Source organism: Elgaria multicarinata, chromosome 22 (assembly GCF_023053635.1).
Source record: "Elgaria multicarinata webbii isolate HBS135686 ecotype San Diego chromosome 22, rElgMul1.1.pri, whole genome shotgun sequence".
Lineage (NCBI taxonomy): Eukaryota > Metazoa > Chordata > Lepidosauria > Squamata > Anguidae > Elgaria > Elgaria multicarinata.
The window spans coordinates 15,061,493-15,083,895 of record NC_086192.1 but is presented as its reverse complement, the minus strand read 5'-3'; the positions used below and the strand labels follow the sequence as shown (position 1 = coordinate 15,083,895).

At 48.5% G+C, this 22,403-nt stretch overlaps 1 protein-coding gene across 1 annotated transcript; it reads right to left on the bottom strand.

The window, feature by feature from the left end:
* Window positions 1–12,029: 12,029 nt before the first annotated feature.
* Window positions 12,030–17,453, bottom strand: HSPB1 (heat shock protein family B (small) member 1). The gene is made up of 3 exons (XM_063146752.1): window positions 17,017–17,453; window positions 13,814–13,877; window positions 12,030–12,265 (listed from the first exon to the last, which is right to left on the bottom strand). The coding sequence occupies exons 1-3, from the start codon at window positions 17,405–17,407 to the stop codon at window positions 12,076–12,078; spliced, it is 645 nt and encodes a 214-aa protein (XP_063002822.1). The 5' UTR covers window positions 17,408–17,453; the 3' UTR covers window positions 12,030–12,075.
* Between the last annotated feature and the right edge of the window lie 4,950 nt (window positions 17,454–22,403).

Genomic DNA, 22,403 nt, shown 5'->3' with positions numbered 1-22,403 from the left:
GTCTTTAAGTTATCTTAATCGCTAGGCAGACGTGAAGTTGACGATGACTAACTTGAACAGAATGGCCCTCTTTTTTGTTGATTTGTTGATTTGTTGTCTTTTCGTTTGTTTGTTTGTTTGAGAAGCAGTTCTGTGGTTCCAGTAAGGTTTCCATCCATCTCTTTTCAGTTGAAATGTCACACACTTTTTCTTTCCTTTTCTATTTTTTGTTAAGATACATCTGTGTGTCTCCTCTCTTTGCTACCCACTCCAAACTTTGGAAGACACCCTCACTCATAGCACAATTTTAAAAGAGAGAACCCCAGACTCCACCCCCATCCCCACCCCACCCCCAAAAACACCCCATGAGCCCCTCGGAGCTTTATTGTCAAGATACTTGAGATAGCTTGCAGTATTAACACTAAATTACAGTTTACAGTATTTCTACATGACAGCCATATTTAACATCAAGCCATTGAGTGTGAAGTTGGTCTGCTTGTTCTTTCTGGCTTGCCGTCCTCCTCCAGCCCTGCATCTGTGGGTGGGTTTATCCCACCCTGTTCACTTTCCCCAGATGCCTGAATGCTGCCTGAGGAACATCCATCTTTCTCTAATTCTTAGCCATTTCAATTGGTGCTTTGGCAAGTGGCTGAAGAGTCCACAGCAAAAGAGAGTTCAGAATTCAAATCGGACACAGGGGAAGCTGCTATAACATTATGCCGCTTGACTTAAGCTAATTCAGGTCTGTATGTCTCACATGATGTCTAGTATTCTCCAAGATCATCCTGATTTCTCCCTTTAAGGGGGAAAAAAATTCTGGAGGGGGGAGAGATAAAAGTGTCATAGCCCCTTCCTCTGGGATCATGCTGCCATTTTAGCTCATAACCCAAGTTTTTCATACTGTACTTCAAGATTGTCAACAGATCTCCCCAGACTTTTATTCTTTGCCTTTACTGGAGGCGGGGATTTCATCTGTTGTAAGCCTGTAGTACAAGTGAAACAGTCTGAATTGATGGAGAAATCCACAAAAATGAGTTTGTTGCCAACATCCTTTTTTTAAAAACCCCACACACTTAAATCTTAAGCACTCTAGAACTTACGCTCTGTAATAAAACCTGTACATCTGCAAGTCTTATTTGCCTGGGGTGGGGGAAGACTATAGCTGATCAGGAAATGTTCTGTCATCCCCTCCCATTTTCTTTTCCTTACAAAAAGCATCATGATTGTTGGAAATTCTTTGCTGTTCCCGGTCTCGAATTATGTTTTACTATGTAGCTTTTGTTCCCTCGAAAGCTCCACGGAAGGAAACTGGCCGCTAATGACTCCCATTGTACAAACCGCATTTGTCTTCCCTCGTGGGAACTCCGCATCTTGATTTACACGGTGGTAATAGTGGGTTTCGTTGTTGTTACGTGTGATTCGGTGAACCTGGGCGACGGGGGTGAGCTGCTTTAGTGGTCTGCGGTCCCAAAGGCGGTCGGCCCCAAGTTTTAAATGGGTTTGATATTGGCAAAATGCTATTAAGTCGGAATCAATGCGTCCAACGCAGATGCATCTTTTAAAAACTTACTTGTACTTCGTTGCAGTGTGACAGTTTGCATTCAGTGACTCTTCGCTCGGGGCCACCCCAGTTAAAGTGCCGTTCCAGTAAGCCCAATCCTGGCATCCTTGGATCTAACGGAGGAGGAGGAGGAGGAGGAGGCTTTCAAGTGGGGTAACTGACTGAAACCTTTAGGAAATGTCAATGGACTAGAAGGACATTTTTAGGCTTCTCTTTTAATTTGCAATCATGTGTGGGAGCAGTGCGTGTCCCTGGCTTTGATTTTTGGAAGTAGTTTCCTGGAATTACAAAACCTTTCTTGACTCCTTCCCCCTACCCCCACCGGCTTTTAGCTCTGGCTGCTTTAGGGAAACTTTATGCAGGGGGAAAGGACCGCACAAGAGGGCTAAATATGGAGGACTGGGTTTGGGGACTTGTGACCAGCTTGAATGGTTTCTTTCAGTTACGTTATTATTTTTCTGGTTAAAGAAATGCACTTGCCTCTGATAACTGTCTCTCCAGTGAAATGAATAACTGCTCCATTACTCTATACAATATTGTGCATGCTGGTGTTGTATTTCTATAAAGTAGCTTGACATTTATTAACTTATACTGTAGATGTTACGTATTCCTATGACAATAGTCTTCAACAATTTTTTTTTTTTTTAAAAAAAAGGTTTTGTTTTGTTTTTAATTTATTTTCTTCCTTTTCTTTTTCTTTTTCGGGGGTAAAGTAACTGATCTGTTATGGATGTTGCTATAGTGACATGCAATTATATATGATTTTGTGTTTTTTTTTTGTTTGTTTTTTTAAAAAATGGAAAGCAAAAGAAAACACCAGTGTTAGCTTAATCTTAATGTCTGGTGTTCGTCATGGTGAAATTATAACTATTACAGTGTAGGAGAAAAATGACTATGTTCTTTGAATGAACCTTTGTTTGTGCTTTTCTGTCATGTTATGCAGTGAACTCTTTTTAAAGGTCTAATCAGTGATTATTTTTCCAACTCCGTGTTTCTGTAAGGAATTATTTCACACACGGACCATTCTTAGCAGTTTTCCTCAGTGATGGAATATCATGAATGTGAGTCATTATGTAGCCGTCGTACATTGAGCAAATAAACTTACAGATCTGATGTCAGTGCTACTTCACTATGGTCTTGTGTTAGAGTCTGCTTTATTCTTGATAGCTGTGAGCCTGGGAGTGTCCCTGGCTTCCGTTGTATCCTCTGTGGGGAAAATGTGCCATAGAATCATAGAATAGCAGAGTTGGAAGGGGCCTACAAGGCCATCGAGTCCAACCCCCTGCTCAATGCAGGAATCCACCCTAAAGCATCTCTGACAGATGGTTGTCCAGCTGCCTCTTGAAGGTCTCTAGTGTGGGAGAGCCCACCACCTCCCTAGGTCACTGGTTCCATTGTCGTACTGCTCTAACAGTCAGGAAGTTTTTCCTGACGTCCAGCCGGAATCTGGCCTCCTTTAACTTGAGCCCGTTATTCCGTGTCCTGCACTCTGGGAGGATCGAGAAGAGATCCTGGCAAGATGTTCAAGGTCCACTAAGCTTCTGCCCTGTCCCAGAATTCTGTCTGAAGAGATGATAATGGCTGCTGTTCAGTTCCTGGGTGGTAAGGAAATAATAGCTAACGGTCCTTCTTCACGAGCACCATCTTTCAAGCCTTTTTTTGTATTATTGAACCCAACTTGGGGGATATCCTACCCCTAAAAGTATCTTCAACAAGGGGTGTCACAGCCCTGTCCCCCTTAATCCTCCCAAAGAAGGCTTTTGGTAACTTTGGCAGAGTTAGGATATTCATCTTCATTGCCTACATGGTGAAAGCTTCGCCACAAATCAAACTCTGAGCGTACGCTTTCATAACATTGCAAACATGCGTGGTTTTCAACAGAGGTGGCTTTGCCCATTCAATGGAGACTCTTCCAAGTGCCTGAAAGGTGGTCACACAGAGGAGGGCCAGGATCGCTTCTCGATCGTCCCAGAGTGCAGGACACGGAATAACAGGCTCAAGTTACAGGAAGCCAGATTCCGGATGGACGTCAGGAAAAACTTCCTGACTGTTAGAGCAGTACGACAATGGAATCAGTTACCTGGGGAGGTTGTGGGCTCTCCCACACTAGGGGCCTTCAAGAGGCAGCTGGACAGCCATCTGTCAGGGTTGCTTTGAGGTGGATTCCTGCATTGAGCACGGGGTTGGACTGGATGGCCTTATAGGCCCCTTCCAACTCTGCTATTCTATGATTCTATGAGATCAGCAACTAAACATGGAATGAGGGCTCAAGCCTTCACTTCAGTGCTGCTTTGTGTACCACCCCTTTCCCTGGAAGCATGCTAAATCTTACTCCTTACCTGAAAGGTCAGCAGCTTGTTAAATGAATGGAGTTAGGCCAGCCTTCCTAAAACCGGGCCCCTCGAGATGTGTTGGACTGCAAGTCCCACCCTCCCCATCCAACATGGCCATTGGTCATACTGGCTGGGAATGATGGGGGCTGCAATCTTAACACATCTGGAGGGCCCTAGCGTGGTGAAGGCATGGTGAGTGGCTTTAATATGCTCTGTGAGTTTATAAGTATTTGCACTCTGCCCATGATACGGCCACCCCCATTTTCATGCTGAGCTCCTTACAGTATGTACATCCGTCTGCGCTAATAGTACAGTAGGGATTACCGTATTTCTTCGATTCTAAGACGCCATCGATTGTAAGACGCACACTAATTTCAGTACCACCAACAGAAAAAAAGCTTTGATTCTAAGAAATAATAAATGACCTGCGATTCTAAGACGCACCCCGTTTTTAGAGATGTTTATATGGGGGGGGGGGGGAAATGCGTCTTAGAATCGAAGAAATACAGTAACTGGATTCTCTCTCTCACACACACACACGGTTTTGCCTCTACCAATCAAGGCTGGCTCCAGAACATTTTGGCACTGGAGACTGGAAAGCTCCAAATATAAATGAACACAAGACATTATCAACTGGGGAGTTTTCTGAGAATGCCTGGTGATGCTGCACTTTCCTTCTGCCACCTCATCTTGCATCACGGCCGTGGTCTCACGCCCATAGACCAGAAGAATAGCGTTCTGGTCTCCACCTGGTTTTTCTATAATTTATGAAACCTGGGCGGGTGTTCGAGGGCCCGCGTCTTGCTTACCCTCGTAACACAGTGGTCTTCAACTGGTGGGACATGACCCAAAAGTGGGTCGCGAGAGGAGTCCACGTAGGTCACGGCAAAGCTCTTGCCGCTATGTTGGACACGGAGAAATTTGTGGAAGTGGGTCCCGTGTTGCAGGTTGGGAGTCTGACGTGGGTCTCGGATCTGGACCTGTTCAAGACTACTGGCCAAGATCTCCACTATCATTTGTCTCTATCCATCCGTCCGTCCTTCCATCCATCTCTCTTATCTATCTATCCATCCATCTGTCTATCTCTAGATCTATCTATCTTAATCTATCCCTATCTAATCTAATCTATCTGTCATCTCCTGCCTGTCATTTTTTTTTAAAAAAAAAAGATAAATCCCCAGGCAGGTTAACAACAGCATCGAAACATTCAACAATAGAACAACATTGGACTACAGATCCCATCACCCGGGACATGGGCTCTCCTTGCTGGGGCTGATGGGAGTTGGAGTAAAAAAAAAAAAAAACCCTCTCTTGCTCCAAGCTCTCAAAGATTAAAATTGAGATGACAGTTCCATGCTTGCAATACCCCTATGACCACCCTTAGCAATCTCCACTACGTCGTGATTTAAAAGCAAAGCAGGTTAAAGATGTGCCGCCACATTTTAGGGTGACACCTAAAGTGACAGGCCTGGTTTCCTCACCACTTTGGGCTTGGTCGCTGTTCCGTTCCCCTCCTCCTTGAAGGTTTCACGTTGACAGATCAGGCGAAAGATGTGGAAGCCCAAAGAACTGTTCTTCTAGCAACGAACATTAACTCTGTGGCTAAGACGCGTCTAATAAGCGGCTGTGTGCAAAAACATAATAAAATGAGCCTACTGAATTGGGACTTGGCAAGCTGAGTGCTTCTCGCTTTGGTCTGCTGAAAGCGCGTTTTGCCCAGGAGGGTTCTGCAGCAAGAGGTTTGTTTGGGGACCTGTGTGCTTTCAGAAATGTACTCGCTGCATTTCCGGGAATCTAGGCATCCCGGAAGAGTTACGGAGAAGAGGGAGCTTTTAAATCGAGCCCTTGAGTGCGTTGGGATAAACAAAGGCAGCGTCACCCTGGTTTCCCTCGAGAGTTCTGTCCGGTAAGGGTGACTCACCGCCCCACCCTTGAAAAGGATAAGTGGCTCTTTGTGAAACATGTGCACTGATTCACTGGCGCTACAAAAGAGCCACTGCCGGCACGGTGGAAGGCAGAGGCAGGGCAGCTGCAGCCTTGATGAACTGCAACTCCTCTTTGACCATGGGCCATATGCTGTCTGGGGCTAATGGGAGTTGGAATCCCAAAGGAGCTGGAGCACCATGAATTTCCCGCCCCTCTGGTGTTGGCCAAGGTATGAATTGCCACTCTTCACCCCTATAAACCAGTGCTCTGAGAAATTTGCTGGATTGGAAGGGAGCCATTCCACAGCAGGGACTCATTCAGAGAGACAACAAGCAGCCTCCTTGGAGGGTGGGCCGCCGTCCTCTGCTGCTGCTCTCTGGAGTGACTGGAGGCTGCACTTACGCTTGATGGAGACGGGGCATAATTTCTCAGCCCTAAAGGCGAGTGGTAGGGAAGAGGCCAGTGGCTCATGCAGAGTTGCAGCACCCAGCCTCGTCCCCTTTGAGCTTCGGAAGAGCTTTGAAGTCCTGTGTTCCACCGACACAACACTTGGGGACAATCGGCCTGTAGAGATCAGGGAATCGGCGGCTCTCAGAAACGGTGATGGGTTAGGTGATCCTGCTCCTGTTGAGCAATTCAAAAGTTCTTTGCAAGGGTGGGAGAACTGTGGCCCTCCTGGTGGTGTTGGATTCCAACTCCCATCAGTCCCAGCCAGCGTGACTCATGATTGGGGTGATGGGAGTTGTAGTCCAACATCATCTGCGGGAGGAGACTGGTTCCCTATCCCTCCTTTAAAGAAACATACCTGGGGAGGGTCAGCTATATGTCACACCTGGAAAAAAGACCAGGTGACATCCAGTGATCACTGGGGTGGGTGGGAATTGTGCCCTGATACATCTGGGGTTGGCTGCAGGCTTCGTCCTGCTTAGAGTACACCCATTGAAATCAATGGGGCAAGGAAGTAATGCCTAAGTTGTGTCCTGTTGGTTTCAATGGGTCTACTCTAAGCAGGACGAAATCTGCATCCAAGCCCTGGAGAGGTTTCCTCGTCTCAGACCCCAGTCCCCCTCCTCCCCGCCCTCGCACGTTTTTGGGTCTTTTTGCAGGAATGACCGCCCTGCAATGCAGAAAGGCTGCGCAGGCGCACTTCGCCCGCTTCCCGGTCAGGCGAGGCTGCGGCTGCAGCAATTTCCAATCTGTGCCCGGCGTGCGCTCGTCGCGGCTGCCATCTTCAGGTTGATGCAGGTATTGCAACCCAAAGCGCATTTCAGTTTCCAGCATAAACACGACACGTGTGTGTGTGTGTGTGTGTGTGTGTGTGTGTGTGTTTGGCACAGACCCACCCTCCATGAATTTCTCTAACCCCCCCATACCCATTTAAGCTCCATGGCCAGCCCCTCCTCTTTAGAGAAAGGGAAGTAATAAACAGCCTCTGAGCATGTGCAGAGTGTTTTTCCTTCACCCACGCTCCTAGAATGAAGAAGCATGCCTTCCGCGGTGCTTTTTTCGAGGTCTTCGGAGTTGCCTGTCCTCCATCTGAAAGTTGTGGAGGAAATGTGGTGGCCGCAGATCTCCTGCAAAATAAATATCGCTATTTCATTTGCAGTTTTTGACAGTTCAGGGGGCGTCCGATAATTCCCCCACTGGCGGTATTTGCATTTTCATCTCTGGATTTTATTTATTTATTTATTTATTTATTGCACTTATATACCGCTCCCATAGCCAGGGCTCTCTGGGCAGTTTACAGAAATGCTAAAATTAAGATTAAAACGAATATACAAAATTTAAAATTCTAAAACACAGAACATGCACACATAAAGCATTAATAACCGTTAAAAAACCAAACATGTGGGTGATTAAGATGTGCCGCCATATGCCTGGGCAAAGAGGAAAGTTTTAACCTGGCGCTGGAAAGATAGGGTTTGCGCCAGGCGAGCCTCCTCAGGGAGATCATTCCACAGTCTGGGGGCCACCACTGAAAAGGCCCTGACCCTCGTTGCCACACTCTCTCGGAGTAGGCACCCAAGCAGCAAAGAGGCTTTGTGGATCAGGAAGCAACATCTAAGGGAGAATTTTCCCCGGAGAGCGAGAGAAGGGAGGTTGCCAACTGACTTCTTCCAAACCTGCTCCTTTACCTTCAGCAGCAGCTTGACAGTTGGAAGCCAGTAGACATCAAATGGCTTTTCTTTTATTTGTTTGTTTCTTACTAAAGTGGTTCCTCTGCATTTTATCCTCACAACAACCCTGCGAAGTAGGTGAGAGTCTGTGCCCAAAGTCACCAAGCGAGCTTCATGGCTGAGGGGGGGGGGGGGGACTAGAACCCAGGTTTTCTGAGTCCCACTGTAACCACTACACCTCACCACAAGTTGATATAAACAGCAGCGAAAGTGATTAAGGGTCACAAATTTTGGCTCTCAGTTTTTGGTACATGGTGCCTATGCTGGTTTGTTTGAAGGGGTGGTGTGTAGCCTGCTACTGCCTGGTAGTTTACACACGCACAGACACACCCAGCAATGCTATTGCACATCGACAAATGCAGGCAGAAACTCAACGGGTAGAGTTTCCTCCCCTCTCTGTATCACTGGACTTCAGCATGCTCCCATGTTCTTGGTACCTCTCTCCTGGGCTTCACAGCCAAGGAAAGGGTGGCACTTGATCCTCTAAAATGCACGGGGAGTGTGGGTGGGGTAGTTAATGGTTGTTCCCTATGGTTACCTTTCCATGTCAGACAGGGGTGGGCAAAAGTCACAGCTGTGCAGTGGGGACTAGAAAGCTGTCAAACTGCTTCCCGTACATCTCCAGATCTTTTGGACTTCAACTCCCAGCAGCCCCTGCCAGCATGATCAGGGATTATGGGAGTTGAACTCCAAAACGTCTGGAAATCTACTTCCTGCCCACCCCTAGCTTAGGGCAAGAATAGGCAGTGCAGTGCCCTCCAGATGTTTTAGACTACAACTCCCATATTCCCTGAACGTGCTGGCTGAGGCTGATGGGACTTGCAGTCCAAAACATCTGGAGGGAACCGATGGTTTTGGGAGCCTCACTCCTCGCCCAGCAGATGTCCATCGGCCATTTAAGGTTGGAGATATGTACCCATTGTGAAATTTGCAGGAGCCAAATAATAATAATAATGAAAGATGCCAGATGTAAATAATAATTAATAATAATAATAATAATAATAATAATAATAAGAAGAAGAAGAAGAAGAAGAAGAAGAAGAAGAAGAAGGCGGCACCAGGAAGTCAGAGACTGGAGGATCAGGGGTTCTTGCATTCTCCCTCTCTCAACAGGCACATGATCCAGAGGATTAAAAGCAAATTGACTTTGCCTGCTATGAGGAGATCACCCTATGTCCAAGAAATTCTCATTCTGGCCTTTAGGGTACTTGGCAAACACCCCCTCCCATTTTTGCAGACTCAAGCAAACAGTGAAACTCAGATTCCTAATGCCCCTGACAGGTCAGGTGAACTCCGTTTCACCTGGTGGGTGAGAACAACCAGGGTTGTTATCTGGGGGTCCCGTCCCCCGTCCCCCCCAGCGTAAGGCTTTGCAGAAGCCCAGGCCTGTGGTCAGTTGGCAATCCTAGCCCCAGTTGCCTTCTTTTCCTTCAAACAGGTGCGGAACAGGATGTGGGAGGGTGAATAAGTGGAACCTACCAGGGGCAGCAAAGAGGGGGGCCCTCCCCGGGCTGTTCCAAGTGCGCAGAAGCGTTCCCTGCAAAAAGGTGGGGAGGGAGGAGGGCGCGCAGAATTGGCACACGCGTGCCATCCGTGTCAAAGCTTTGCTTGCACCATGGCTGCGTTTTCTTTTGCTAGGGACGCATCCCGCTCGCTCCACCTCGCTCAGCAGGAGCAGGGGTGGGGTGAAGAGTTGGGATGGCCGGGCCCCTGCAGAGGGGGCCTACACTGGCCGGGGGCCCTGAGCTCTCTGTTGGGAGACCCGTTCTGCAGGGAAACCGCAGCCACTCTGCTTGGCATCAGCGCACTCAGGGATCTCCCTCCCGGCTGGGATTGATGCCAAAAGGTAGGCATGGCCGGGCAAGCAGGGGCCCATTGACAAGACATACACACACCCGACTTCCTGCAACTCTTCCGCCATTGCAACCTGCCTCTCACTGTGGCCCAGGCAATGTTGGTGAAAGAAGGAGGAACAGGACAAGCAAGCCAGTGGTAGAAAGGAGGAAGAGGAGGAGGAGGAGCTGGTGACAATGGAGTGACCAGGGCCGGATCTACACTACTGCTTTAAAGCGCTTTAAAGCAGTAGTGTAGATCCGGCCAAGGTAGGCTCATTGCGGGAAGGAGGGCACTGAGGTCTTCCTCCTAGCTTTCCAGAATCCGAAGCCGTAAGCTATGTACACCAGTTGCTGGGGAACATGGGTGGGAGGGTGCTGTTGCACCCGTGTCCTGCTTTGTGGGTCCCTGTGAGTACAGAGCGCTGGACTAGATGGGCCCTTAGTCTGACCCAGCACGGCTCTTCCGATGTGTGTTTTTATGCCCAAGGGCCCAACGAAACCAAAACCATGCTGTTGGGGGGGATGCTGGGAATTGTAGTCCAACAAATCTGAAGGGTAACCAGGCTGAGGGAGTCTGCTCTAGAGTGCCTGTAAGTGTATTTCTGGCTTTGCGTATTTTACGGCGCAATCTTATGCATCTTTAGACAGGACAAGAAGTCTGGCAGCTCACAGCCCTGCGCTGGAGTGACATTTCTGGCAAAAGTCTGCAGGGTAGCAGGACTGCAACACACCGCTTTTCCCTCCCCGTGCGCCACTCCGCCACACCCTTTGTTCCGGGCCTGACGCAATTCACAGTGCACACGCGCGCACGCACACACACACACACACAGCATGATGCACGCACATTGCACACACACCCAGCCCTTTTGGGCCAATCGCAGCACGGCAGCAGCAGCCAATGGGCGAGAAAGCTGGATATCAAATCACCACTCTGTTGCTAAGGCCGGAGCATCTCAGAGGGTGTGTGTGTGTGTGTGTGTGTGTGTGTGTAGGGAGGTATGACACTCTCCGAACTGTAGCAGAAGGGGGGGGAAAAGGGGGGGGAATGGACGATTCACACATATTTCCTGAGCCTTGTTCCACATGTGGGGCTTTATGTAACTGAGGTGGGGTCAACCCCAGGCCAATGCTCCCATCCCATGTCAAGGGGGAGCTGTAGAGTTTGTTGCCCAGGTGCTAAGGGTGGATGCACAACTTCGCACCTGCTCTCCCTTCGCAAGTTTCTTCATCTTTAAGGGAGCAAACCTATGTATGCTTTTAGACAGGAGCCCTACAATCCTATGCATGTTTAGACAGAAAGAAGCCCTACAGCCCTAGACAGAAAAAGCCCTACAATCCTATGCATGATTAGACAGCAAGAAGCCCTACAATCCTATGCATGTTTAGACAGCAAGAAGCCCTACAATCCTATGCATGTTTAGACAGAAAAAAGCCCTACAATCCTATGCATGTTTAGACAAGAAAAACCCTACAATCCTATGCATGTTTAGACAGAAAGAAGCCCTACAATCCTGTGCATGTTTAGACAGGAAAAATCCTACAATCCTATGCACATTTAGACAGAAAGAAGCCCTACAATCCTATGCATGTTTAGACAGGAAGAAGCCCTACAATCCTATGATGTTTAGACATAAAGAAGCCCTACAATCCTACGCATGTTTAGACAGGAAGAAGCCCTACAATCCTATGCATGTTTAGACAGGAAAAATCCTACAATCCTATGCATGTTTAGACAAGAAGAAGCCTTACAATCCTACGCATGTTTAGACAGGAAAAATCCTACAATCCTATGCATGTTTAGACAGGAACAATCCTACAATCCTATGCATGTTTAGACAGAAAAAACCACCCTACAACTCCCAGCATCCCCCAGCTAGCAACGCTGTCTAAGCATGCATACTGCACCTTTGATGTGTGTTGGAAGAATGGGGAATTCCTGTCCTTCCTCCCATTCCATCCCTCTCCTACCCCCTGCTCACTGCAACCATGCCCAAGATTAAGTAATCTTGATGGCCTGACTTCCATGTGACCCAGACATGGCACAATGAGATGAGCGGAATAAAGGTTTTAAAACAAAACAAAACAAGATCACACAGGGCTTTTTATAAAATTTATTTGTAAGCGTGGAAGCGGAGGTGTCTTTACATTGTAAAACGTAGATTTGGGCACATTTGAGCTAGCCCTGCTTTACAAAAAGGAATAAAGTGGGAGAGGTTCAAAACCCGCCGTTTTCTATCCATGGGCTGCAGATCCCCACGGGCTGTTTATTTCTTGACGGCCTCCTCAGGTTTCTTGGCCTCTGATGGGGTGATTTGGGCATGAGTCTCGTAGGTGACGGGGATCTTGATCTCGGCAGATTGAATGGCCGGCTTGGGCAAGGGGGCTTCCACCGTCAGCATGCCGTCGGGCGAAAGCGATGAGCGGACCGCTGCTGGGTCGGTATTGGGCGGCAGCCTGGAGAAAGGAGAAGAAGGCCAGAGTGTAATGAGATCATGAACTCACCCAGTATATGGTGCCTCTCTGCCCTATTTTTAAAAAGCTCACATAAGAAGCAAAGCAACAGAGAGCTGATACAGCATAGTGGACAAGAGATGGAGCAACAGATCCAGAAACCCTTGGTTCAAATCCCACCGCTGCCCCCAAACTCACCAGGTAGCCTTAGGCATTCTACTCCATCTAAGCCTCAGTCCCACCCCTTCCATCAACAAGATAATAAGATTGAATTATCTCGCACAAGCAGGCTGGGGAAACTGGTTGTTGGACTCCTGATGAAAGCACTTTACATTTTTTTTAAATTATTATTATTATTATTATTATTATTATTATTATTATTATTATTATTATTGACCAAAGGCCTATCGAGTTCAGCATCCCATCTCACAATGGCCAACTAGATGCCTCAGAGAGGAATTGGAGCTGTTGCTCAACGAGAATTCTGGTGGCCCCACTGGAATCCACCTGGAGAAGAGCCTTCAGTGTGGTGGCCCCTTTCCTTTGGAACTCCCTGCCACTGGAGGCCAATCAGGTGCCAAACTGTGTTGCTTTATTCCAGGAAGCCTTCCTTGACTGACTGGCCATGATTTTTCAATTGGTATTCTGTTCTTTAAAATAACAATTTTTAATATGGTGGGTTTTTATTATTATTGTTTTATTGTTCACGGCTCTGGAATCTGATTATTGTTCACGGCTCTGAAATCTGATTAGATGTGGAGCGGTATATAAATGCTGTAAATAAGAGATTTGTCAACTTAACAGTCTTCCGGAATTTAAGAAAGCCACAAAGACTGATCTCTTCCGGCAGGCCTACCCAGCTGAATTTTAAGATGCCTTTTTTTAATGGTCTGCTGCTTTTAATGATGCACTGGTTTTAAACGTTTGAATTAGTTGTATGTATTTTATGGTGTTTTTATTAGCGTTGTACCCCGCCTTGATCCAGAGGGAGAGGTGGGTAACAAATTAATAATAATAATAATAATAATAATAATAATAATAATAATAATAATAAATACTGCCACTTAACATGAAGCTGGTATGTCACTATCATGGCTCAGTGATATACTGAAATAATTTAGCTGTTATACCCTTGACGGACCTCTGCTCCATTGCAACGCACTGAGTCCTAGCCAATATCTAGTTTGCATTTTCAAATGAAACAGAAAAGTATGTTTCCTATCATCTGGGATTTTCTTCTGTACTGAGCCGAATTTCGGTTGAGTTTCAGCTTTTGGTCATGGGCTGTGCCGTTTTGAATTCTGACAGCTCGCTCTGGACGAGACGACCAAACTCTCTGGGGCTATTTTGTCCCTAGTGAAAATATGTTTATGGCAGGTATTCCAGTAGTTGTGATGCTAAAAGTACACATAGGTACTTGTCTACTCAGGGAGCGTGGCCATCCGGGGAAATCCGGAGGTCTGGATTTGCAATCGACACATCAAGAGGGCATCAGGTTGATTTTGGAAATGAGGCTCCTCCGTCCTTCGCTCAATAGATCCACCTACTTACGTGTATTTTCTTGTGAAGCATCTAGAAATGTACCCATGTTCATCTTGTCTTTCTTCATGTTTGCCTGGAATAGGACAGGAGGGGAAAACGACACAGTTATGGAACAATCAGTGCTGCTCCAGAGGATGGCAGAGAATTCCCCACAATGTTTGTAGTTCTGCTGGCTCTCTCTAATCGGCACTTTGAGTCCTGGTTTAATGAGAATTTCCAGGATTAGAGAAGGGACAGTTTGCTACAATTTGTGGTTCCCATTAGTTCGTCCCCCTCCTACATGTGCTTGTGTGCTGCGATGAAACACGGCAAAACAGGAGAGCAAATGTGGACGGGATCGCAGGGCACGTGCTTCATTTCGTGTGGCCGCTTAATGACGTACACATGCAGTGGTTAAATTTGAAGTTCTGACATCCACCCATAGGCGTACGCAAAGGGTGTGCCGGGTGTGCCCAGGCACACCCTAATGTCTCAAGCAATAAGTGCCGAATTGAGGAGATTCATTGCGAGGGCTTGAAGAACATTTCCTCGTTCCCCCCCCCAACCCTGCGACGGCCCTCCCACAGCCAGGCAAGCTGAATGCAAAGTAGGGCATCAGTCTCTACAGTGTTTAATAAATGAATGAATAAAAGTAATGTCCTTTATGACTGAGTATTCAATAAACGTTTGTCTTTAAAAAATAATACACCCTGGGCGAATACCCTAATGAGATGTGCTGCGCACGCCTATGCGTCCACCATCGCTGAGGCCTCGAGAAAATTCCATTGTCCTGTCCGCGCCCAGGAGAAAACACGTGTGTCCAGTTTTACTATGATTTATACTCAAAGAAACAGGCATCGTGGTTCAACAGCAGGCACGGAGGCTTACATCAACATCGAAAAAAGCTCCGCTTTCTGATTTCTGCAAATTTCGCGGGTGAAGGTTGCCAACTGACCAGAATGCACAGGAGCATTCTGAGGTGTGTCTTTCTGGTCAGTTGGCAACCTTCACCGGCTGGGCTGCTGCCTTGCGTGTGTGTTTTAATCACTTGTGGGAACTCACCATCCCTGTTCTCCTCTTTTTCCTCCAACCTCCCGCCCTCCCCGTATCTGCTGCCGGTTGCCATAGTTACGTGGCCGCACATTAAGCCATGGACTTTATATATTCATTAATATTTCAGATAGCGGGGAATTGTGCGTGTGTGGGGGTGAGATCCCACAGCAACCGGCGCTGCTGCGGCATAAACAGAGACATTGTGCATTTCCTCACAATCCAATCCCTTAGGGAAGGTGTGTGTGTGTGTGAGGGGGGAACGGAGCACAAGAGAAACCATTGCGAATTCGACCCGGAGACTTGTATCACCTTGAAGACTGGCCAATACATTCCGAGATGAGCGTTTGTGTACGGCAGAATGCATTTGTCAGACTTCCAGACGCCACAAGACTCCTTTGTCGTTGGGGCTGCAAGAGAGAGAGAGAGAACTAGGCCACCCCTCTGGAAATGACATAAATCATTTCTCGTCAGCAACAATTCGTCAGATTTCGGGGAGGGGAACCGAGAGAGGTTGGAGCAGGAAACAGCGACACCCAGGACTTAGCAGAATGGGTGCATTCCGGCCTCCGGCATGCAGCTGAAAGAGGCTATGATTTTGGGGGGGAGGTCTCCCCACCCCCACCCATCGCCTCATCCTGTAATTTACGAAGTCAAACTTGGCACCTGATTGATCTCCTCGGTTTTAATCAGGGGTATATTATACCAGCTGCCCTGCAGCTGGTCGTGGGGAGAGGGGAGGAGGGCGTACGTTGCTCCCAAGCTGAGCGGATTCCTTTGTGCGCCTCCTCGGACCGCGCCCACCTTTGTTCGTCTTAGCCCGCCGCGTTGGAGCGGAGCCGCCCCAGTTGCGTTGAGCATCCAATGAACTGGACTTTTGGCTGCTTCCGTTGTCACAGGCCGGCTTTCCCTGACCTGACGCCCTCCAGATTTTTCCGACTACAGCTTCCATCATCCCCAACCATTGGCCATGTGCTGGCTAGGGCTTATGGGAGAGCTCGTTCAAAGGATCTGGAGGGCACTGAGGGTCAGAGAAGGCTGCGATAGACTCAAACAGCTAGCTAGCCCTCTGGGACCTGGAGTGAGGTTACACAACCCCTTATCTAAGGATGAAGAGAGTTTGTTAACTCTTGGAATTGTTAAGAATTGTTAATTGGATCTTGGAATTGTTGTAGATCACAAGCTGAATATGAGCCAATCGCGGGAGGTACTGGTTCCTCTCTATTCGGCCCTGGTTAGGCCTCATCTAGAGTATTGCGTCCAGTTCTGGGCTCCACAATTCAAGAAGGACGCAGACAAGCTGGAGCGGGTACAGAGGAGGGCAACCAGGATGGTCAGGGGTCTGGAAACAAAGCCCTTTGAGGAGAGACTGAAAGAACTGGGCATGTTTAGCCTTCTCGATCCTCCCAGAGTGCAGGACATGGAATAACGGACTCAAGTTACAGGAAAACAGATTCCAGCTGGACATCAGGAAAAACTTCCTGACTTTTAGAGCAGTACGACAATGGAACCAGTGACCCAGGGAGGTTGTGGGCTCTCCCACACTAGAGGCCTTCAAGAGGCAGCTGGACAACCATCTGTCAGGGATGCTTTAGGGTGGATTCCTGCACTGAGCAGGGGGTTGGACTCGATGGCCTTGTAGGCCCCTTCCAACTCTGCTATTCTATGATTCTATGATTCTGGCAGTGTTTTGTGGATTGTCAGGTGTCTTTCGCTCTGCCGTCTGCTCATTTATGGAATCAGATTTTTTAAAACCAATTAGTCCCAGGGTCTGTCCAGTCCAGCACTCTGTTCACACTAGCTGTTGACCAGAAATCCACAAGCAGGTGCAACAGCACCCTCCAACCCATGTTCCCCAGCAACTGGTGCAAATAGGCTTACTGCCTCTGATACTGGAGGTAGCACAGACCCATCAGCACTAATAGCCCTTGATCGTCTGCTCCTCCAGAAATTTATCCAACCACCTTTTAAAGCCATCCAAATTGGTGGCCCCCACCACACCCTCCTCTCCATTTTACCCTCACAACAACCCAGTGCGGTAGGATCAGCTGAGAGCCAGCGACTGGCCCGAAATCTCCCAGTGTGCTTCACGACCGAGGGGGGACTCGAACCAGGGTCTCTGGCGTTATGGGTTCCAAAGTGCCAAATTAGGCCCATTCGCATGGCCACGAGAGCCTACTCACCGGTGATCTCCACCACCCCATCTTTCGTCTTCACCACCAGCTCCTCGGGGGCAAAATGGTTGACGTCCAGGGCCACCTTCCAGCTCTCTGACGTCTGCCTGATCTCGGAAATGCCGCTACTCAGCTGTCGGCTTAAGGCCCTGTTGTAGGCCGGGTTGGCGGACGGCGAGGCGACCACGGGGCTTGTCACCACCGGCTCGGGGCTCGGGCTGACCATGGGGCGGACGTAGCCCGGCCAGCTGGTGTTCCCCGCCGGCCACTTGTACCAATCTTCCGGAATTAGGGGCATCCCGAAAGACTGGTCGAACAGCCGGCTGCCCCGGTGCCAGTCCCGGAACGGATCCCAACTCGGGCTGCGTAGGAAAGTGAAGGGAACTTGGCGTTCCGACATTTTCGGTCCCGGAGCCGCTCTGCCTGTGTGTGGAGAGCAACCGCCACCGGCTGGCCCTTATCAACAGACAAATGTCTATTTTGGGACCAGAATGCCCCGTCTCTATTAATGGAAATTACACTTGGCCAGAGGAACTGTTGATGACTATCTTGCCCGGGTCTCGCCAGCATTCTTTTTCGGCATTTGTCATCCCCTCTTCGACGGCCTTCTAGGTGTCAGGGGACGGAAGGGTGAGTGTGGGGATGGAGGGGGGGGAGAGATGGAGACCACGTCCCGCCGGAGTGAAGCAGAGGCCTCGATTTCCAACCCTGTTTTTGTCCTCAGCAGCCTGAAGATAAGTTTGGGCTGAACTGAAGACGAAAAGTATTTTCGCAGCGTGTCTGAATGGGCAGAGATTCATTCTTGCTCCTATTTTGGGCTGCATTAATAGAAGTATAGCTTCCAAATCACGTGAGGTCCTGGTTCCTCTCTATTCGGCCCTGGTTAGGCCTCATCTAGAGTATTGGGTCTAGTTCTGGGCTCCACAATTCAAGAAGGACGCAGACAAGCTGGAGCGTGTTCAGAGGAGGGCAACCAGGAGGATCAGGGGTCTGGAAACAAAGCCCTATGAAGAGAGACTGAAGGAACTGGGCAGGTTTAGCCTGGAGAAGAGAAGATGGAGGGGAGACATGATAGCAGTCTTCAAAGACTTAAAAGGTTGTCACACAGAGGAGGGCCAGGATCTCTTCTCGATCCTCCCAGAGTGCAGGACACGGAATAATGGGCTCAAGTTAAAAGAAGCCAGATTCCAGCTGGACATCAGGAAAAACTTCCTGACTGTTAGAGCAGTACGACAATGGAGGCAATTACCTAGGGAGGTTGTGGGCTCTCCCACTCTAGAGGCATTCAAGAGGCAGCTGGACAACCCTCTGTCAGGGAGGCTTTAGGGTGGATTCCTGCATTGAGCAGGGGGTTAGACTCGATGGCCTTAGAGGCCCCTTCCAACTCTGCTATTCTATGATTCTATGGTTCTATGATTCTACTTATAATGACAAAACTTTGGGGGCAGGGGATATGGAAGGGTCTCCACTCCAGTGAAGTTGGTGGTTTATTTACTTCAAGGATTTCTGGGAAGCTTTTCAGCAACTGTTTTCAAAGCACCATAAAAACAAGGCCCTGTTAAACAAAGCAAGACCAAATTTGTCGATTTCAGCGGTATAAAGCCACGGGCGGAATGAAAAGGATGCCGTATTTCCCGGCTTCCAGAATCACCATGGAGGAGGGAACCAAATTGACAGTGTATGGGGAAACATTGCAAACTGTGGGGCAGCCACCGTGAAGGCCCTGCTTCTTCCGGAAACAAAGCTGGCTTCCACCTAAGATGGAGCTTGAATCTGGGCTTCATTGGCAATTCTGAAACTTTGGGGAGGTTCATAGGAGAGGAGGCATTCCCTAGGAAACACTGTTTACAGAACGTATAGGATAAAAAAACCAGCCCCTCGGATTAGGCTTCAAAACAGATGGACAACCAATATAATTGTACCATTATAGATTTCACATATGTTACATTTTAAAATCATCTCTCACTTTTAGCTGCTCAGTCATTTATCTCTTTTAAATGCTGAAGTTATTGTTGCCAGTTTTAATGCAATACATTTAGGGGGCAATCCTATGCATATTTTGACATAAAAAAGCCTGTTAACTCCCAGCAATAACCTGGTCTAAACTTGCATAGGATTGCAGGACGTCTTTCTGTCTAAACATGCATAGGATTGCAGGACGTCTTTCTGTCTAAACATGCATAGGATTGCAGGACGTCTTTCTGTCTAAACATGCATAGGATTGCAGGACGTCTTTCTGTCTAAACATGCATAGGATTGCAGGACGTCTTTCTGTCTAAACATGCATAGGATTACAGGACGTCTTTCTGTCTAAACATGCATAGGATTGCAGGACGTCTTTCTGTCTAAACATGCATAGGATTGCAGGACGTCTTTCTGTCTAAACATGCATAGGATTGCAGGACGTCTTTCTGTCTAAACATGCATAGGATTGCACCCTGAAAGTGTTTTATTGCTGGTTTTATTACTGTTTTTTGCTGTTATTATGTACATCACCCTGAGAACGTCATATATAAGGCGACTCAAAAACTGAAAAAGAATGAATGAATAATACAGGTTTTAGAAAATGCTTCTTATCAAAACAAAGAAAGGTTTCATTGGCCTGATCTACCTAGATAGAAAAATATGTAACTAGTAGTAGCTGACGTGAATGCCCATGAGTCGACTCCCATGATGCATTTGAGATCACACTGCAGCTGGATTGGACTATGGGAAACGTTTACTCACATAGCCACCCCAGAGCACTCGGGGGACAGACAGCCAACTCTGCACGCTTGGCTGATGATGGTGTTAATATATTCCGGGGTAGCAGCTGCTGACAGCCACACCAATGACATGGTAATTTATAAACCGGTGTTCCCTTGGGCTAAGAAATCAGTTCTCCTGGCCAAGAAGGGGTGGGCTAGAGCGTCTCTAGGTCTAGGTCAAAAACAAAGAGGGAAATGGTGGATTGTGGGGGAGATCACAAATGCTGGGCCAGTTGAGAAGACACCTTAAATCATAGCTGGAGCGTGTTCAGAGGAGGGCAACTAGGATGATCGGGGTCTGGAAACAAAGCCCTATGAGGAGAGACTGAAAGAACTGGGCATGTTTAGCCTGGAGAAGAGAAGATTGAGGGGAGACAGGATAGCACTCTTCAAATACCTAAAAGGTTGTCACACAGAGGAGGGCCAGGATCTCTTCTCGATCCTCCCAGAGTGCAGGACACGGAATAACGGGCTCAAGTTAAAGGAAGCCAGATTCCAGCTGGACATCAGGAAAAACTTCCTGACTGTTATTGCAGTACGACAATGGAATCAGTTACCTAGGGAGGTTGTGGGCTCTCCCACCCTAGAGGCCTTCAAGAGGCATCTGGACAAGCATCTGTCAGGGATGCTTTAGGGTGGATTCCTGCATTGAGCAGGGGGGTTGGATTCGATGGCCTTAGAGGCCCCTTCCAACTCTATGATTCTATGATTCTATGGTGGTTAAGCCAGAAAGCCAGGCCATGTTCAGAAGACACCTTAAACCTTGTCTTTAACCATGGTGAATAAGGAGAGAGAGAGAGGCAGGGCGGCGGTGTTGGGTTGTGGGACTTTTTCCAAGATCAGAAAAGGGTGTTTACGTGGGGTTAAAGGACGGGGGACACTCAGAAAGAAATGGCAGCAAGGTGGCCGAGGCAGGACCTGGCTTTCTGTGGCCAACGTCCCCATTGACCTTCCGAGGAGGAGCTGATTCCACGGCCAACGCAGATCCGAAAGCCTGGTGGTGGCGGAGAGGAGAAGGAATGACAGGCAATAGGAATCTCTCTGTCCCCCCCCATCCACTGTCTCCCCGTCTCCCTCTCTCCCTCCCTTGTCTCAATTACTGGAAACTGACAGGTCCCATCTGCCACGCTGATCCCCCCAGCTGCAATGATAATAGAACATGATGAGAAGGCTGATTGCACCGTGAACAGTGGCGGAGGGAAGGGGGGCGTTAAGAAGCCTCCAGAACGCTCCCTCCGCCTGGGCCTTTCCGTCCTTGGCACAATCACGGCTGCACAGAGACCGGCTTCCAGAAGGCTCAGGAAAACGCGGTCCTTCCACGCCTCCTTCTGGCCAGGTTGTCACATGACAAGGAAAAAAAGGGGGGGGGGCAAAAATCAGACGGATAGTCTGGCTTCGTGTTATAGTAGAATCCCCAATTCTGGTGTGGGGGGGGGCATTGGTTGTGGAGCTGAAGGTGGAGAAAAGGACAGGTGCTTAGATTTCAGGGACAGGGTTCTGCCGGCTCCGGGTTTTGGCAGGCAGGGCCGGTGCCAGACTATTTTGCGCCCTAGGCAAGGTGAGCTACTTTCACACACACGCACACACACACACACACAGAGAGAGAGAGAGAGAGAGAGAGAGAGAGAGAGAGAGAGAGAGAGACACTCACTCAAAAAAATGCCAACTTTGATTTTTAAGAACAGATGTTTCCTGGAAAAAATAAGAAGCACAAAACTTGAAACGGCTAAATTTATTTTAAAGTGCAAGAAATTTGTTGTTTATTCGTTCAGTCGTTTCCGACTCTTTGTGACTTCCTGGACCAGCCCACGCCAGAGCTTTCTGTCGGCCGTCGCCACCCCTAGCTCCCCCAAGGTCAAGTCTGTCACCTCCAGAATATCCTCCATCCATCTTGCCCTTGGTCGGCCCCTCCTCCTTTTGCCTTCCGCTTTCCCTAGCATCAGCCTCTTCTCCAGGGTGTCCTGTCTTCTCATTATGTGGCCAAAGTACTTCAGTTTTGCCTTTAATACCATTCCCTCAAGTGAGCAGTCTGGCTTTATTTCCTGGAGTATGGACTGGTTGGATCTTCTTGCAGTCCAAGGCACTCTCAGGATTTTCCTCCAACACCCCAGTTCAAAAGCATCTCTCTTCCTTCGCTCAGCTTTCCTTATGGTCCAGCTCTCGCAGCCATAGGTTACTACGGGGAATACCATTGCTTTAACTACGCGGGCCTTTGTTGTCAGTCATGCCTATTATAGCAAACAAGCGCACACACACTCAGCATTGCTCATTCCAAACAAACACACGCATGACCACATGCATTCACTCAAAGACCCCATGCACCCCATTCACCCATACATCTCTTTCTCTCTCTCTCTTCCGGGCGCGTTCTGGAAGTCCGAACGTGGAGCCCCCCCCACCCCACCCCAGCGTCCCTGGCTTCGCTTCGGTTGGGTGGGCGCGGGGCGCCATCTCGCCCGCCCAGGCCCAGCTGAATCATCGGGCCAGCCCGGCTCACAGCCAACGTGCATGAGTGCTGCACTGTGCCTGGCACCCCTCTTAGCTTGGCGCTCTAGGAGGCCGCCTGAGTGGCCTCTATGGTAGCACCGGCCTTGTTGACAGGGTACCCTCAATGCCTCTCTCCCTCCTTCTCATTGCCTCCTCCTCCTC

Coding starts and splice junctions, on each gene's coding strand:
- HSPB1 (XM_063146752.1), bottom strand. CDS start 17,407: ATGTCGGAACGCCAAGTTCCCTTCACTTTCCTACGCAGCCCGAGTTGG. Junction 13,878..17,016: donor TGGGGTGGTGGAGATCACCG/GTGAGTAGGCTC, acceptor GTCCTATTCCAG/GCAAACATGAAGAAAGACAA. Junction 12,266..13,813: donor TGCTTCACAAGAAAATACAC/GTAAGTAGGTGG, acceptor TCCTTTCTCCAG/GCTGCCGCCCAATACCGACC.